Source organism: Musca autumnalis, unplaced genomic scaffold (genome assembly GCF_047663935.1).
Source record: "Musca autumnalis isolate F117 unplaced genomic scaffold, ASM4766393v1 scaffold_1, whole genome shotgun sequence".
In the NCBI taxonomy this organism is placed as follows: Eukaryota; Metazoa; Arthropoda; class Insecta; order Diptera; family Muscidae; genus Musca; species Musca autumnalis.
Window position 1 is genome coordinate 276,597,227 of NW_027411644.1, and position 18,200 is coordinate 276,615,426.

At 36.8% G+C, this 18,200-nt stretch overlaps 2 protein-coding genes and 1 long non-coding RNA gene across 13 annotated transcripts in view; 1 reads left to right on the forward strand and 2 right to left on the reverse strand.

Moving 5' to 3' along the window:
* RhoGAP100F (Rho GTPase activating protein at 100F) overlaps positions 1–2,123 on the reverse strand; it is a 137,802-nt gene extending 135,679 nt beyond the window's left edge. For 2 of the 3 annotated variants that reach the window (XM_073961248.1, XM_073961249.1), the window contains exon 1: positions 1,911–2,123. The gene's annotated coding sequence lies outside the window, so the exon portion shown is untranslated. The remainder of the gene's footprint in view (positions 1–1,910) is intronic. The other variant, XM_073961250.1, reaches the window with a different exon arrangement.
* LOC141389564 (uncharacterized) lies at positions 1,469–16,253 on the forward strand. The gene is made up of 3 exons (XR_012409112.1): positions 1,469–1,501; positions 14,977–15,050; positions 16,211–16,253. It is a non-coding gene; the product is annotated as an uncharacterized lncRNA (long non-coding RNA).
* Positions 16,254–16,572: 319 nt separating this feature from the next.
* LOC141389562 (uncharacterized) overlaps positions 16,573–18,200 on the reverse strand; it is a 112,970-nt gene continuing 111,342 nt past the window's right edge. For all 9 annotated transcript variants that reach the window (XM_073961258.1, XM_073961253.1, XM_073961259.1 and 6 more), the window contains one exon: positions 16,573–17,056. In XM_073961258.1, the coding sequence (XP_073817359.1) occupies positions 16,880–17,056 (177 nt within the window). In that variant the 3' untranslated portion in view covers positions 16,573–16,879. The remainder of the gene's footprint in view (positions 17,057–18,200) is intronic.

The following is an 18,200-nucleotide window of genomic DNA, read 5'->3' on the forward strand; positions in this document are numbered from 1 at the left end:
ATGAAAATGTCAAAGTTATCCTCCAACAATCCTTAAATTGCACATAAACATCATTGTTGAACTTTTACGAGAAAGAAACTCGATATAGACTTCATGAAATTTTATAAAATGAGAAAGGTTTCAGACAAATCATTTTAATTTTTGTGTAGAAATATAATTTTATCCGCGTATTTGTCACACGAATATTTAAGGCCCTTCTATCTAACACATTCCCGCACAAAACATAGATTTTCTGGACTCACGTCTATTGGTATAATTTTTAATTCTCAAAGGAATGATTTTGAATTTGTCAGTGGAATAATGAGACTCTGTCTGATATCTCCCACACAAACGCCTAAAATCGTTGTGGATTGTTGATTTTAAGACCCTAAAAAACTCGAAACACTTCTGCGGTCAACAAGGAAATATACTTTTTTATTTCTTTAGCTTCTTTCCCGCTACTTTTCTTATATTCCATTCTGAAATATAATGATTTTCTATTTATTATATATAATTTTTCCTCACTCTCAGATTTTTTACAACCATCAAAGTTAGCATCACTGTTCCTCTACCCCAACTCTACTAGTGAGAGAAATTCTTATTTGAAGTGTCGGTAACGTAGTGCAGAAATATCCATTAACAAATGAATAAACGAAACGCATCAACCACCACGCAGGGCACACACCCTCACACAGTGGCCCATACTAACCATACGAAAGTTTACTCTACTCTAAATCAGTATGAATTTGGAACAACTTTACGCTTCGGGCCAACAAACGAAGGCACTCTGTGATAATGATGAAGATTACGATGATGATGATGGAGACTAAAACAACTAAAAAATGAAAGAAACCCTCATCAACTAAGAGTCATTAGTTCCCCTGTAAAGAGAGTGAGAGTAAGAGAGCGACATAGTTTTCATTTCAGTTTTGAAGCACAATATCACAGGAAATTAATTCACTTTTTAACCAAAAAGAAATATTAAAAAACACGCCAACAACAACAACACAAGTTCTCCAAAGTAAAATGCTTAAGCACAGTAAATGCTGCTGACCAGCAAAAGCAGCAGACTAAGAAACAAGTCGCATTAAAATGGCTTACAACAAAGGGCCCATGCTATTAGCATGCGAGAGATAAAATCTGAGGTAGTAATAAGAAACTTAATGAGGATACAGCGGGATATGATACCCAATACACTTACATGGGTGCACATTGATGTAAACTATCTGCTAATGCCCTGCGTAATATATTATCTCTATCAAAGACTCCCCATGTGGCCTGCATAGCAGTTTCACTGAAGTGCAATTCTTGGGGGCTTTTTTCTCGTTTGCTTTGCTGCTTGCCCCAAAAAGTATGCACCAGCAAAACCCTTTTGATGGCTCCCCTCCAACACACAAACAAGAAGCACAGTTTCAGGCAAACTCATATCAATCAATGTGTGCGTATCTTCTTTTGCTTGCTATTTATTCGGACATACATACATACACATGTATATCGAGATGGAACTGCACTTTACTAGTAGGTATGTATGTATATATAATTGTACGATTTTTTTATATATCGTTTTTTTCGCTTTCGCAACTCCACAGTACACAATTTTCATTCATCATCACTTGAAAAAAATACAAAAAACTAATCGATTATTAACACAATTCACCATGGCAGGGGAGAAAACCGAACGTTACAATTTTCACATCTTCTAAATCAGAAATCAGGGCGTCGTAAAGTAAAATTTTCTTAAATTGAAATAATACACTTTTACAGTTAAATTTTAGTTATTTTTATATACATAAATTTATGCCACAAAATTCTGTGCTTTTTTTATTTAATTTTTTTAAGTATTTTTTTCATTTGGCACAACACACACATTTACACGCACTATTCAAGCAGTACTCACTCCAATTTCTAGCACAATGCACATTCACACATACCCGTGTAAAGTAGTCACACAAATTCTCACACACTGTTGTACACACTCACATATTAAGTGGTTTATGTTGTTGTTGCTTTTAGTTGTTGTTGTATGGTTGGTTAGTTGTATATAAAATTTGAACAATTTCCCAATAATGTAATGGTGCCACACGCCGCGTGTTGCATTGCAACCGCGAAGCAAGCAATCGATTCGAGGCGAAACAGTATAATGCGAATAGAAATTTTGCAAAGCATTCTATTAGGCGCATTCAGTTAGGCAGTTGTATAAAGTGTTCTCTCTCTCTGTGTTTTGTTCGAGAGAGGGTTAGTTTATTCTCTTTAAGTGTGGAATAATTTCTCTTTAAAATTCGTTTGCCGGTCCTTTCTGCTTTGTATGGGGAATTGTAAAGCTTTGAGGTCGCCCAAAAGCTTGATGGAAAGTTTTCGATTAGCGTAGACTACAACCTCTGCTAAGGAAATATTTTATATATTTAAGCTATAATGTGCCACCACTGTTGGTGTAAACGGTGATTTAGAAAAAAATATGGATAATTTGGTTTGGTTTTACTTAATATAATTTAAATGACGAGTTATATCATATCCGGTTTGATGTAAATGCGCTATATGTTTTTCGTAGACAAGATATTAGGTATGTTCTAAATCATAACAGTTATATGTATATATATATATATATATATATATATATTTCCTTTATTTATAACAATTTACAGAGTTCAAAATAAACTTGTAACAAATTCCCTCCATCTATGTCGATCGTTAGCTACAATTTTTGCTTGGTTCCAGGGAAGAGTGCATGAGAGACATTCCTTCTTCACAACACGGATCCATGTATTTCGGGGCCTGCCAGGATTTCGATGGCCTTGTGGGTTCCAATCTAGAGCTTGTCTTGAGATTTCACTGGGAGCTTTCCTCAAAATGTGCCCAATCCATGTCCATCTGCGTCTGCGGATTTCATGTTCTATTGGATTGCAGTTCGCCATCACGTAAAGTTGCTCATTAGTTACCTAGTTAGGCCAAAAGATTCGTAGGATTTGTTTCAGGCATCTATTGTAAAAGGCTTGAATCTTCCTAAGAGAGACCTGTGTTGTACTCCAGGTACTGCAACCATACAAAAGAACAGATTTTACACAGCTATTGAAAATATTGAGCTTTATTTTTGTTGATATGTTGTCTGCTCTCCAGAATTTGTGTAGAGAGTGGAAAGCTGTCCGGGCTTTGTTGATTCTGTCGGTAATATCCGCATTTGAACCTCCGTCTTTGCAGATTGTGCTTCCTAGGTAAGAGAAGCGATCGACATCTTCGATGAGCTGCCCATGGAGCGATAACTGAGCTGTGTTATTAGAACCGATCCGCATTAGTTTGGTTTTCTTCGCATTTATCTTCAGGCCAACATAATTCGCAATAGCTGACAGTCGCTCTAACTTTTGTTCGATATCGGAGAAGCGATGTTCAAAAAGGCAGATGTCGTCAGCGTAGTCGACGTCATGAAGAAAGTCGTTTACGGAACAACGTATTCCCAGTGGAACCTCGATGTTGGTTTGTTGGAGTACACAATCCAGTAGTAGGAGAAACAGTGCGGGCGAAAGGACACATCCTTGCTTCACCCCTGAGAGTAGTTCGAAGGGCAGGCTTTCTTCGCCTTTAAAACGTACTCTGGATTTCGCATCTGTATATAATTCGCGAATGAGGCTTATAATTTTATCTGGGATTCCCTTGGAGCTCAGTGCATCCCATAGTGCTGGTCTGGATACTGTGTCGAAAGCTCGCTCAAAGTCCACAAAAAGAAGGTATAAACTGCTGTTAAATTCGATAGACTGCTCGATGATTATGCGTACTGTGTTAATGTGGTCAGTACAGGATCTCCCTGGTCTAAAGCCTGTTTGCTCTTTTCTTAGTATGTTATCCAAGGCAGGGGAAATGCGTTGTAGAATTAACGACGCAAGAATTTTATTGACCGCATTTAATAAGGTGATGCCTCTCCAATTACTGCATAGTCTCAGATCTCCCTTTTTTGGCATTGTTACGACTACTCCCTCCTTCCAGCAACTTGGAATAGTCTCATGCTCCCAGATACTTTTAATTATCGGCGTGAGAGCTTCTGCGATGGGTTCGCCACCGTATTTCAGTAATTCTGCAGGTATGCCATCTGGGCCCGGTGCTTTAGAGTTCTTCAGTTTGGATAATGTTTGAAGTACTTCTGCAAAATTAGGTGTGGCAGTGGAGATTTCTCTTCTAGGCATGCGCCTATTTTCATTCCAGGCGTAACCCTGCACATCGGTGGAGACTGCGACAGAGCTCGGTGCGGAGAAGAAATCACGCCAGCGTAGCAGTTGCTCCTTTGTGTTGGTGAGATCATTGCAGTTTTATATACTGAAGAAGATAAGGGAACAAAGTCAACAACAAAATTGAAAGTTGAATTTCAAAATCACACGAATGGTACACGGTACCGATTAGACCGCTTTTGGGAGCCATGACCGACTGGTCTTAGATGACTTTAATGAACTTCATGAGTTGTGGCATTCGATCCTCGGAAATGACCAGAGTGGTTCTAGCTCTACATTTGGGACGGTCAATGAGGACGCCCCTACCAAAATTAGCGAAGTGAATCATAGTTCTCCAGACATAAGCATCGTGTCACCTGATCTGACGTCACCCGTCGTTTCTCTTGGGTCAGACCATCCCCTAAATTGTTCCCATTAACAGACCATCCCACTTCATAACCTCTTGTCGTCGCACTTTCATCAATAATGGGGAAACTAATACGCCCCAGAGTCAGGAAGCTGACACTGGAAGTTACCAAGTTGGTCGGTGTGTTGCAACATTGGAATAAGTGAATTGTCGGCAACGGTAAAGTCATTCCCAAACCCTGGAAAGAAGGATGACAGCATGACTTATCAAAAGCCTTTGATACTGTCAACCACTACACGCAGTTTGAGGACATCGAACAGACTAACCTCTGGCTAAGTTTAAAACCTTGGATAATCAGTTATATGCGTGAACGCCAGTCGTACGTGGAATTCAGGAACAAGAGGACGAAGTCCCGTAGGTGGAGTTATATCTTTGGAACTACTTAACCTCTACTTTTCTGTATTCCACCCCCTTCAAAGATCGTTACGTATACGACTGATTGAACGATCTTAGCACCAGATGCCTTTCCTACTGTCATTTTTGAAAGGCTTAACTCGTATTTGATCGATCGTATGAAAATATCCGCTACTAAGACTACGGCCATCGTGTTCACCACATGTACTGCGCAGATGAGCACAGAGTTGAATATCCTGGTTGATGGCAACAGAATTCCGACCAGTTAATATTCCAAGATTCTTGGGGAAACATTCGATATTATGTTTTCGTCGTCCGCGCATGCCACTCTATGCAACATAAGGCGCCAGTGTAGTTCGTGAACATAAGTGCAACGCGATGGAACAGTATTCAAACCTGCCAGAACGCCGCCCATGGAACTGCAACAGGGAGCATCCTCATGTCATCTCTGTGGAGCATCTGCATGAGAAGTCTGGAAGAACCTTCGACTTCTCACGTAGACGGCAACACAATGTCATGACTTGACATTGTGAATGGGACTTCCACAACCACGGATATCGGGAGGGATCTTCAAGATCTAAGGAGAGAGGTCCCCCTAGATCAGCAAGACTATGAAGCAGGTTTGAATAGCATTCACACAGATGCAGACGCAGCTGCCATAAACAACTAACGAGTGAATCACGTCCTCGAAGCACATTCCCCATCTATCGCAGCTGAAGAACGTCAGTTGCCACGACAAACCAGAGTAGTTTTGGCTCAACTACGTTCGGGAAGGTGCAGCCGTATAAATTCATATAAGACAAGGTTTGATAACCGTGCAAAACATCAGACCAGCAACTTCCCTGCCAAACCTACTAAACTAACTCCAGTAACTTTATGGTTACTTCCAATCGAAGCAGCTACATTCCAAGGCCTAAATAAAGCCTGATCCGGATTAAGCAGGAAAACGAGCATATCTTATGCTGTTGCAACAACAACACCATATAAGAGCAATCATTATACAGATTTTTGCTCGCCCAAATTCTCGGTGTAAAAAGAACGAAATTCACTGGAGCCGGTGTTTACTGGGAGAACTCTTCAATTAAACACCCATATGAGCTTAATGAGAGCTGCAGCGTCTTTCAGGCATAGATTATTGCTATAAGGAAAGCAGCAGATTTGGTGAAAGGACTTGAAGTCAAGTTTACAGAACCGGTGGTAATATATGTCGATAGTCATGCGGCCATCAAATCCCGGACCAAAAATTATCGAGCCATCCTTGATTGCAGGAAAGCTCTGCACGATATTCGCAATATCGTCAAACTTTCTTAGATTCCGGGTCATAGTTATATAATTGGAAACGAATTAGCAGATGAACTAGCACGAGGTGGCTCTAAAGCCCGCGGCACATCCCTTCAAGCAAAAACTATCGCGGAAGTGACTTAGGCGTGTCGCCTAGGCGATGAAAACAGTCGCGGAAGTCACCCTGAAGTGACCTCAGTTGTGAAGAAATTAACCACGCCCGCGTATCATCTTGGAAATCACTCTAGCGACAGTTCTTGGAGGTCATGTATGCGATAGTTAAAATTATATATTTAAAAAAAATATATTTTTCTTTTTTTCTACTTATTTTATATATTTTTATTTTTTAAGTACGCTCTCTTAGAGAATTCATTCTTTATAATTTCCGTCTACATTAATTTTGTCATTTTATTTTAAAAATGTGATGATATTTTGTTACCGGGTTCGCTTCCCTTCAGAGTACAAAGCGAGTATGCCTACCACTGCACCGCCGTCTCATATAATCATCATGTAGAAAAATGTCTCATCTTTGTTCAAATGTGTTGAATTATTAAATAAGTGTAAACAGTCGCCTTGGAAGTCACTCCGAAGTGTCGACATACGCGATAAAAGGTAATCATAAAAATGCTATAGAAATTGTTTGTGTAATTCACTAACGATCTTCCTTGGCGTGTCTCCAGAGTGACTTTATAGGCGAGGGAGTGAGAAACTCGCTTCCAAATGCTGGCAGGGATACAGTGCGTTGAGTGTCGCGTTACAACAACCACATGAAAACTTCAAGAACAATCTTGGCATCATTTACACATTTTTATACCCTCAGCATTTATGCTAACGAGGGTATATACACTTTCATACGGCAAAAATGTGCCTCATCGAAATCCATTCAGACAATTTGGAGTTGATTTAGCCATGTCCGTCCGTCCGTCTGTTGTGTGGCTGGCTGGAGAGCACGATAACTGAGCAACCGGTTCGGTTCGAAATTTGGCTTTGGTAATATTTAGTCCAAAGTTAGTTTAAATTCCAAGATGGGTCATATCGGCCCACTCCTTCGGGTACCTCCCCTACAAAAGTTCGAAAATGTTTGGAAAAATTGTGCGCACGATAACTCTTGAAGTGAGTAACCGATTTGGTCCATACCTTGCACATCGTGAAATTTCTACCAAACTTAGAAGAGTACACAATCGGTGCACTCCTTCGGGTACCTCCCACACAAAATTTCGGAAAAGTTCAGTTCAGGACCTGCTCTCGAATCGCTTTGATTTTTGTATTCACTGCCCTCCCTAACGGATCCGCCGATGAGGTCCAAAATTTGGTCTTCGTAATACTTTGTCCGAACTTAGTTTAAGTTCGAAGATAAGCCATATCGACCCACTCCTTCAGGTACCTCCGCCACAAAAGTTCAAAAATGTTCGGAAAAATTGTTCGCACGATAACTCTTGAAGGGAGTGACCAGTTCGAGTATGGACTATATTTGCCCACTCCTTCAGGTACCTATCACACAAAATTTCGGATAAGTTTAAGACCTGGGGCTGGATTCTTGCTCTATGAAAATTTGAAATGAAAAATATTTCCTTTATAATTTTTTTCATTTGACAGTTTTTTCCTTTATAAAAGTTTTCATTTCACATTTTCATAGAAACATAATTGAGCCCCTGGTCTCGAATCACTTTGATTTTTGTTGAAGCAACTTGCATTCGCTGCTTCAATTACGACGGTAAAAGTTTTTCTGGGGCAAGTCCATACTTTATGAGAAAACAGCCCGAAAGGTTTTAAAAACCCCTATGACACCATATGTAGCGGCTGGAGTGCACGATAATCCTCGAATAGGGATAGGTAAAGGAAAGCAATAATCGATTTTTCGACTTTTCGATTTTGGTCTAAAACTAAAAATGCGATTTTTCGGTCTTGCGATTATTTCAGTTGTTTTAAAACTCGACTTTCGACTTTTTCATAACCGCAGAAAATCGATTATAATCGACTATTCGTCGATTTTCGAGTTTTCTTTTAAAACTGTAAAACCGCCAAAAGTGTAAAACCGCCAAGTCCACAATCTATGGGCAAACTCGAAAATCGATCACAAGATAATCGATTATGCGATTTTCCCTCCAGACAAAAGTCGACTACGATTTTTAGATTTTTGACTGCAAAAAGTCGATTAATCGATTAACCGAAAGTCGACTTACCTATCCCTATCCTCGAACTGATCAACCGATTGGTCCAACATTTGGCCTACGTCATATTTTGTCCAAACATAGTTTCAGTTCGAAGATGGACTATATCGGTCAAAAACTTCCGGTACATCCCCCAATATTAAAAAATGTCCCTAAAATGCTATGCTCGATATCTCTTAAACGGGGCAACCAATTTGGTCCAAACTTTGGATTTCCTAATATTTTGTCCGAATGTAGTTTAACTTCTAAAATTGCCCATATTGTTCTTCCCCCCTTAGGATGCCTCCCCCACAAAAGCTCAACATTTGAGTCTAAGATTCAGGGACTGTTTGAAGATCCTTTGGAAATGTATACCAATGCTGTCGTTGTGGTCCTGTTTATAGCGATATTATGGGTCTGTTCCTTTACTTTTAAAAATGGTAACAGTGGCAGAAAATGGTAAAAGTGGTAAACTGCGTTCATATAAATTGTATGCTATTAAAAGTAAGGGAACACTTTACAGGTTAAAAATGGTAAAAAATGGTAACCTGAGGCACGTAAAGGAACAGAGCATATGTTTTCCGTACACAAGTCCATGCGTCCTGGCATACTGGCCAAAAGTAATGCGAAATACACTGAAATAACTAGTGGGCGCGATATCTATCGAAAAGATATGAATCCCAAAATAAGATCCACTTCCATCATGGACTATGTCCATGGCACAATTACCCAGGTAGTGGCATCGTAAAATTTTGAATATGTTATGTCAAAACTTTCTTTATGTTGTTGGGGAAATTACAACAAAAATAATTTTTTTATAAAGGGATTTGACTTTTCATATTCGATCAGCTGGTGTGATACCACTACCTGGTAGTTCTGCCATGACTATGTCGGTCCATCCTTTAAGTCCATCCTTTTGAAAAAAATTGAAAAAAATTTTTAAAACACTTTTTTCAATTTTTTTTCTAATTTTTTGTATTTACAGTGTTTTATTTTATAGTTGGTTTATTGGGGTTTGGCCTTTTTATTACAGTAGCTCTGTTCCTTTACGTGCAAGAATCTTCAAGTTTTACCACTTTTTTCTCGAAAAGCGTTCCTTTACTTCAGACACCATACAATTCATAGCTGTGTTCCAGAACTAAAAAGTTTTTAGAATTTTTACGACTTTTACACATTTTACTCGAAAAAGCGTTCCCGTACACAAAAAAGTTGTAAAATGTTCACTTCTCTTTAAACAAAAATGGCGCTGAATGACGCTCTCTTTAAAAACTTTTTACACGACAAATTTGGGCGAGTAAAAAAATAGTAACATGGTTGCCGGCGTCTGATTGGCTGATACGCCGACTTTGACGTTTGTTCCAGTTTTTTTGACGTATTTTCCATTTTTCCGTTCCCGAACTATTTCAAAAAACTTGTGTGTGAGAACAAATTTTTTGCAGTTCTCTCTTTTACGAGTTTTACGATTAAAAAGTACGGGAACGAAGCTCATATGGGAGCAGTTTACAACTTTTACTACTTTTCCCGGTTTTACCATTTTCAAAAGTAAAGGAACAGACCAAGTGTTTTATTTAACTTGCTTTGGTGTGTGTTTAGTTCAAATCTGGTAACTCATTTTTAACACGGTTGCAGTTGACCAATCGAACTAAAACTTTGCACACTTTTCAGATTTGGATATTGGTCCATTTTTACACTGTTTTACAGTGTTTTATCTAATTTGCTTTTCAAATCTGGTAACTAATTTTTCACACAGTTGCAGTTGACCAATCGAATTTAAAATTTGCACACATTTCAGATTTGGATGACAATACATGAATACGAAATCAAAACCAATATTGGTCCATTCTTACAGTGTTTTTACGGTGTCTAACTTAACCCCCTTCTCAAATCTGGTAACTGATTTTTAAAACGGTTGCAGTTGACCAATCAAAGTAAAACTTTGCACACTTTTCAGATTTAGATGACAATACGTGAATATGAAACCAAAATCAATATGGGTCCATTTTTTCCTATAGCCCCCATATAACGGTACCACCCGATTTCCGGTATTTTGCTTTTCAAATCTGGTAATTCATTTTTCATACAGTTGCAGTTGACCAATCGAACTAGAACTTTGCAAACTTTTCAGATTTGGATGACAATACATGAATATGAAATCAAAACCAATATTGGTCCATTTTTACACTGTTTTACAGTTTTTTATCTAATTTGCTTTTCAAATTTGGTAACTCATTTTTCACACTGTTTTAGTCGACCAATCGAACTAAGACTTTGTACACTTTTCAGATTTGGATGACAATATATGAATATGAAACCAAAACCAATATGGGTCCATTTTTTCCAGCGGTACCACTCGATTTAAGGTATTTTATCGTCATTTTAAGCCCGTATTTGCTGTTTTTTGACAACTAGGTCCCGGTCCACACCAGAGTGATTTCATTGAAAAAATTGCATTATTCATGATATTCTTTAATGAAATTCAGGCTAATGTGGACCGGGACTAGGGTTTCCAATGGTACAGAAACGTACCCATTAAAAATTATGGACATAGGTCCAGGTTTTGGTACAGCCCCCATATACTGGTACCACCCGATTTCAAGTGTTTTAAGGATTTTATCTGCATTTTTAGGCCGAATTGACTGCAACTTGGCAATGGGACCCCCCATTGGTACAGAAACTTCCTCACTAAAAATGATGGACATAGATAGGTACAGGTTTTGGTATAGCCCCCATATAGCGATACCACCTGATTTCAAGTGTTTTAAGGATTTTATCTTCATTTTTAACCCGAATAGGCTGTAATTAGGCATTTGGGCGTCCCAATAGTACTGAAACTTCCCCATTAAAAATTGTGGACATAGGTCCAGGTTTTGGTACAGCCCCCATATAGTGGTACCACCCGATTTCAAGTGTTTTAAGGATTTTATCTTCATTTTTGCCAGAATTGGCTGTTACTTGGCATTTGAAGTTCCCAATGGTGCAGAAACTTCCCCACCAACAATTATGGACATAAGTCCAGGTTTTGGTATAGCCTTTATATAACGGTACTACACGATTTCAGGCATTTTAAAGTATTTATCTAAATTTTCGGTCTAAATTGACTATAATTTTGTTCTCAGTGGTCAAAACAATTTATTTACTAAAAAGTTAAAAATAAAATATAATTTAAAAAAATTAAGTTTCAGTGTTTTATTTAGAAATGCACTTAAAACTAGAAAATAATTGTCGCTTAGCCTCAATAAATATATTCTTTCTCTTGACGGAATCTCTCAAATAAAACGCTTGCATTTAAATTACACTGTGCAACATTTTTAAGGTGATCTTGTCCAAACAATTCGAACTGAGGATTTTTTGAAAGTACAGACCCAAATGACAAGAAAGCCTAGTTGGGTTTTGTTGTGTCAGATCCAGCTCGGATTTTATGGCGCCATCCAAACATGGTTAAATATTGAGTTTTTAAAGAAATTCGGGGCTATATCTCTGAAACCAGTGCGAATCTTCTTCTGACCTCTGAAGCAAATTTGTAGATAAGGACAAGAATAAAATATTTGAAGAAATAATGAACTCGAAAAACTACATTTATTGCCTCAAATTTAAAAATATATGCAAAAATTCCACAATTTTTTTATATTTCACACCGTATCTCCAAAACCGTTAATTTTTTCTGAATATTTTCTTTTGGAAAAATATTCCTTGGAATGTAATACACAACTCTTCAGAAGATGTCATTGTTGTAAAATGCCTCTATGCCGTTGTTTTCAGTACATTTTGCAACGACGATTTAATAAAAATGTCAATAATGTAGTGAAATCCGCAATGCGAGAATAAACTGTTGGTGTGAACTGTGTTTGAAATACGTGTTGTAAAAGATATGATGCAAAATACCGCTGAAACAACATGAAGTAAGCATTTTAGAGTTTCAGAATGTTCTAAAGAATTGTTGAGAACTTTATTTGGAAGATTTTTGCAACAGGTTACTTGGTTCAACTCCCAATAGTTTAGTCGATACTGACCAGAATTGTAGCAATTATGTAAAATTTTCTATATTTTATAGATTTTGATGCCATAGATGGAGTTTTTCTTATGTGGTTTTTTCCAAAGATAAGTTCTACTAGTTTAGGGCTACAATATTGCTAAAGACAGCAAGCCCAAATTCCTATTCGTTTCTGAGATAAAGGCCTGATAAATGCAAAAAAGTGTAGATTTAGCCCGGTTTAGATGAGGCCATTTTTAGATGAGGCCATAAAATCCGAACTGGATCTGACAGGACAAAACCCTACTAGGGTTTTTGTAGTCTAAATATGTACTTTCAGAAAATGCATACTAGAAGTGTTTTGCATTTTCAGTGTTGCATAGTGTTATAAATGGTGGCAAAATTAAACGGCAAGCGTTTTATTTGAGAGATTCCATCATGAGAAAAAATATATTTATTGAGGCTAAGCGACAATTATTTTCTAGTTTTAAGTGCATTTCTAAATAAAACACTGAAACTTAATTTTTTTAAATTATATTTTCATGGTAGAACAAATACAAGGTAAAGTTAATACTACAACAAATACAACTCGAACAACAACCACAAAGGAATTTGTTTTTGTTTGTAACGTTACTGCCAGTTGTATTTGTAAACAAAACAAGGAAATGTCTATAAATTATTGGAATTTAAAAAACTAATAATTGTTCACATTTGGTTGAATATTTTGGAAAACATGAATGAAAATTCGTTACATTTTCAATTTTTATGTCTCCACATCATTCCACTAAATGCATAAATTCTCGCAGAAAGTAGAATTCTTGCAGAAAAGTTTGGGGTCGCTGGAAATTCATAGAACAGGGAGAAGCTGTTTCAATGTTTTGTTTTAGAAATTAAAGAAGCACATATTTATTAGGGCTTTATTTTTTTAAAATTTAATAAAATACCTCACATATTAACAAACGTTGTATCGCCTCTACAAGCGGGGATTTACTGCGCGGCTTATCGTTCGAATTTGGAGGAGGTTACATATCATTGATATGAAGAAGTCTTTCTGGGAAATGGTTTTTTTCCGAATGATATATTTTTTTCTCAAAAAATATATGTCCCTAATGTACATCGAAATAGAAATAAATGTATGTATAAAATGTCATATGAAATTTGGCACTAACGTTACAACCCAGTTCAGTCAGCTGTGTATTGCTGCTACCTTTTCTTATTCTACCATGACATTTTTCCAACAAAAAAAATTTCAATTAATTCTCTTTCGAGTTGAGCTATTTAGACCTAATAGGTACATTGAAAAATTAGGAATCCACCGAAGTCCCACACATTCAACCACTATGCTACGTTTCACGGGTGGTTAGACCGATCATCAGGCATATTGAATGGTGTTTTTTTTAGTGGGTGGACGAAGGCTAAGCTTGGAGACTTGCATTTATATCACAAATCATTCGAAATTTGTATATTCGAATTATTTATTTATTTTAATGTTAGTCATTTAATTCCAAACCTTTCCTATAGTCCGACTTGGCTGGTTTTTCAATGCTTTATTACAAATACTAAGGCAGCTTTTTTCCACCTTCATTTTATTTGTTCTTCTGTATCAGAAGATTTTTTGATCATCAATATTTGTCATCGGAATCTTTGACAAGTTGATGGTGGCTTAGAACGCTAAGACGCCTGCAACCGTGTCACTTGGTTGTTGGGGTCCCAGGTTCGAATCCCAGCCTGGCTCATGTTGAAATCATTTTTTTGTTTTGCCTTATTAATTCAATTTTTTCAATTTTTTGTATTTTTATAGCTTGTTAATTGGGTTTTGGCCTTTTTTAAATATAACATATGAAAAACTCAAAAACACTCATATTTTGATGCAAAATATGAAAAAAATAAAATGTTAAACTTTGACCTTGAATTCCTCTGTAACCGCTAGACCTAATTTGGTGGCTTTTAATATGTCGGAAAGCTGAAAGTGTTATGAAAATATCTCTATCCGTTCAAAAGTTACAGAGTTTTGACAAGGAAAAACGATTCTGAACCACTGTCCGACGGTAAAGCCGACTGATACGTTTTTACTTGTTCATGTGCTTGTTGTTTATTACGTGTGACGCTACACACAACGGACCGTATGTGCCGCGGCCTTAAATCCATCGGCCGACAGGCCACCAATGTGCTACTTCATCGGCAAACTTCGTAAAATCTACATCGAGAAAGTACATCGAAAATGGCTCTTGGGACTTGGATGCGGGACATCCAAAGCAATATAGTATATTGTCTCTGGTCGTAGAACGACCTCCCTCCTATCACTCGACAAGTTAGGGATGAACATCACTGTGGGACTCGTAAGGGGTCACTGCAGAGTCAGATCTCTAACTTCAAAATGGGATGAAATTTGCATTGACTAAAGTAGGGTATGAGATGATGCTGAAGAAACAGAGACTGTCCACTTGTTACAGATAAGAAGACACCGAATACTAGGTAGATATGAGATAGATTCTCTCACCTTCCTATCTAACATAGATATCATTATCATTTGTAACTTTGCAAAGCACCTATCATACATACATATGTACATAACTAATTAACTACATAACTACTAAAATTTTCCTTAAATTTGTTTTTCAGCAAAACAATCGATCAACAACACAACAATACTCTGGAAATCTCTTCTTCTTCATCATTAACCCAACATTTTTAAGGTAATCTTCTGCAAACAATTTGAACTGAGAATTTTTTGAAAGTACAGACCCAAACGACAAGAAACCCTAGTTGGGTTTTGTAGTATCAGATCCAGCTTAAATTTTATGGCCCTATCTAAGCATGGTGAAATATTGACTATTTAAAGAAATTCGGAGCTATATCTCTGAAACCAATGTGAATCTTCTTCTGACCTCTGAAGCAAATTTGTAGATAAGGGCAAAGACAAAATATTTGGAGCAAAAATTAACTAGAAAAACTACATTTATCGCCCCGAATTTTATAATATATCTAAAAATTCCATAATTTGTATACATTTCGCATCATATCTCTAAAACTTTTAATTTTTCTTAATGTTTTCTTTTGGTCAAATATTTGCAGCTCTTAAGAACATGTCATTGCTGTAAAATGTCTCTATCATGTGGTCTGTTCCAGTACTGCACATTTCTACACATTTTTACTATTTTTTTCGATAACATAAAGGAAAAATCGGTTATCGGAGTAAAAATGTGTAGTACTGGAACAAACCAATGCTCTTTTTAGTATATTTTTCATCGACAATTTAATAAATGTGTCAAAAATGTGGTGAAATCCCAACTGCGAGAACAAACTGCTCGAGTGAACAGTGTTTGAAATACGTGTTGTAAAAGCTGTGATACAAAATGCCGCTGCAACAACATGAAATAAGCATTTTAGAGTTTCAGAATGTTCTGAAGAATTGCTGAGAACATTATTTGGAAGATTTTTGCAAAGGGTTGCATGGTTCAACTCCCAATAGTTTAGCTGATACTGACCAGAATTCCAGAAATTATGTACAATTTTCTATATTTTATCGATTTTGATGCCCTAGATGTAGTGGTATATTCAATAGATAAGTTCTACTTACGTTTTTAGTGCTATTCATTTCTGAGATAAAGGTTCGATAAATGCCAATAAATGTAGTTTTAATCCGGTTTAGATGAGACCATCAAATCCGAACTGGATATTACAGAACAAAACTCGACTAGGGATTATATAGTTTCAATATGTACTTTCAAAAAATGCATACTAGAAGTTGTTTGCATTTTCACAGTTCCATCTCTTTTTTCACCTTCAATTAATCTGTAAATCATCATTATCATATTCAACGTAAACACAATGGACCAATGGTATCCGAGTGTAGAAGTCACCTACACTATTAGATGGCTGCACATCCTTAAACTAACCCATGAGATAATTAAAATATGAAAGTAGTGCAACCTCCCAATGCAATGTTTGTATCAATATAAATCACGCATTTGCCAAAAACTCAGTTTTTGTATGTCTGTGCAAATTAGGTTTAAAAATATTTTTTTGAGACACCCACACATTTTGAATTAGAATAATGTATGTACAAAACTCAAAGCATATTCTAAGGCGCTGGAAAAAAAGAACGGGCACGAAAAATGTGGAAGATAGTGAAACAAATTCTGTTTAAGATTTAAAATAGACAACGTTTTATATTATAAAATACTCAACATTTCAATTTCAAATAAAACTCAAGGCTTTTTTTGTAAAAATATTATTTTTGTTTATTACTTTTTCTTATAGTATTTACTTAAAAACTATTTACATTTATGTTGTTTTTATATATATGTACGAAAATAGTTATATTAAAAATCTTGTATACATCTATAGATGTAAGAAAAAGACAAATACAAAACCATTTGTGTATTTAAATCTAAACTCTTATGATTTCATTAATGATCCATACGAACGAACCATCTCCTTTGGTAGAGCATTTAAAGTTTTTTAATAAAAAACCAGAAATTAAAACTACAAATTAAAACTACGATTAAGGATAATAGATTACTTAATAGTCTAAGTTGCCTTGAGCTCCAGTTATTATGGCATCAATCCATATTCTGGCAGCAGCATCGGAAGCTGCCAATAATTGATAGCTGCGCTTTTTAGTCTTAACAATGAATGTACAATGGGGTCGGCCACTTTTCGAGACATTCAAATGATCCAAGTAGACTTCATCGATGGTCTGGAAAGAGGAACAAGAAGATGAAAGAATTGTTATTAATAGCATGTCATAGTGGTAAGTTAAAATTTTGGCAAAGAAAGTATAATAAAATTCCAATTGGCTTCCAAAATATAGCTCTTAGAAAACCCCCTTGTATGGTGATATTTTGACCAATATTTTTTGGGGGAAATTGTGCAATGATCAAATTCAAAATTCAAAGATATATTCATACTTAGAATTTCTTGTATCAAAGTCTCAAAGTTTTCGCTTCTATAGACCCTTTCTTAAATACAGGGTGCTTCTATAGACCATTTCTTAATGAAAGGGTGCGTTTACAGACCCTTTCTGAAGGGAATAATGCTTCTGTAGACAATTTCTGAAATAAAAAGTGCTTCTATAGACCATTCTATAGACCCTTTCAGAAATAAAGAGTGCTTCTATAGACATTTTCTGAAGGAAAGGGTGCTTCTATAGATCGGTTCCGAAGAAAAGGGGGCTTCTATAGACCGTTTCTAGAGAAAAGCGTGTTTCTATAGACCCTTTCTGAAGGAAAGGGTGCTTCTATAGACCCTTGTTGAAGGAAAGGGTGCTTCTATAGACTCTTTCTGAAGGAAAGGGTGCTTCTATAAACCCTTTCTGAAGGAAAGGGTGCTTCTATAAACCCTTTCTGAAGGAAAGGGTGCTTCTATAAACCCTTTCTGAAGGAAAGGGTGCTTCTATAAACCCTTTCTGAAGGAAAGGGTGCTTCTTTAGACCCTTTCGGAATGAAAGGGCGCTTCTTTAGACCCTTTCGGAATGAAAGAGCGCTTCTATAGACCCTTTCGGAATGAAAGGGTGCTTCTGTAGAACCTTTCGTAATGAAAGGGTGCTTCTATAGACACTTTCGGAATGAAAGGGTGCTTCTGTAGACCCTTTCTGAAGAAAAGGGTGCTTCTATATAATCTTCTCAAGGAAAGGGTACTTCTATAGACCCTTTCTCAAGGAAAGGGTGCTTCTGTAGACCCTTTCTCAAGGAAAGGGTGCTTCTATAGACCCTTTCTCAAGGAAAGGGTGCTTCAATAGACTATTTCTGAAGGAAAGGGTGCTTCTATAGACCCTTTCGGAATGAAAGGGTGCTTCTATAGAACCTTTCTATATACCCTTTCTGAAGGAAAGGGTGCTTCTA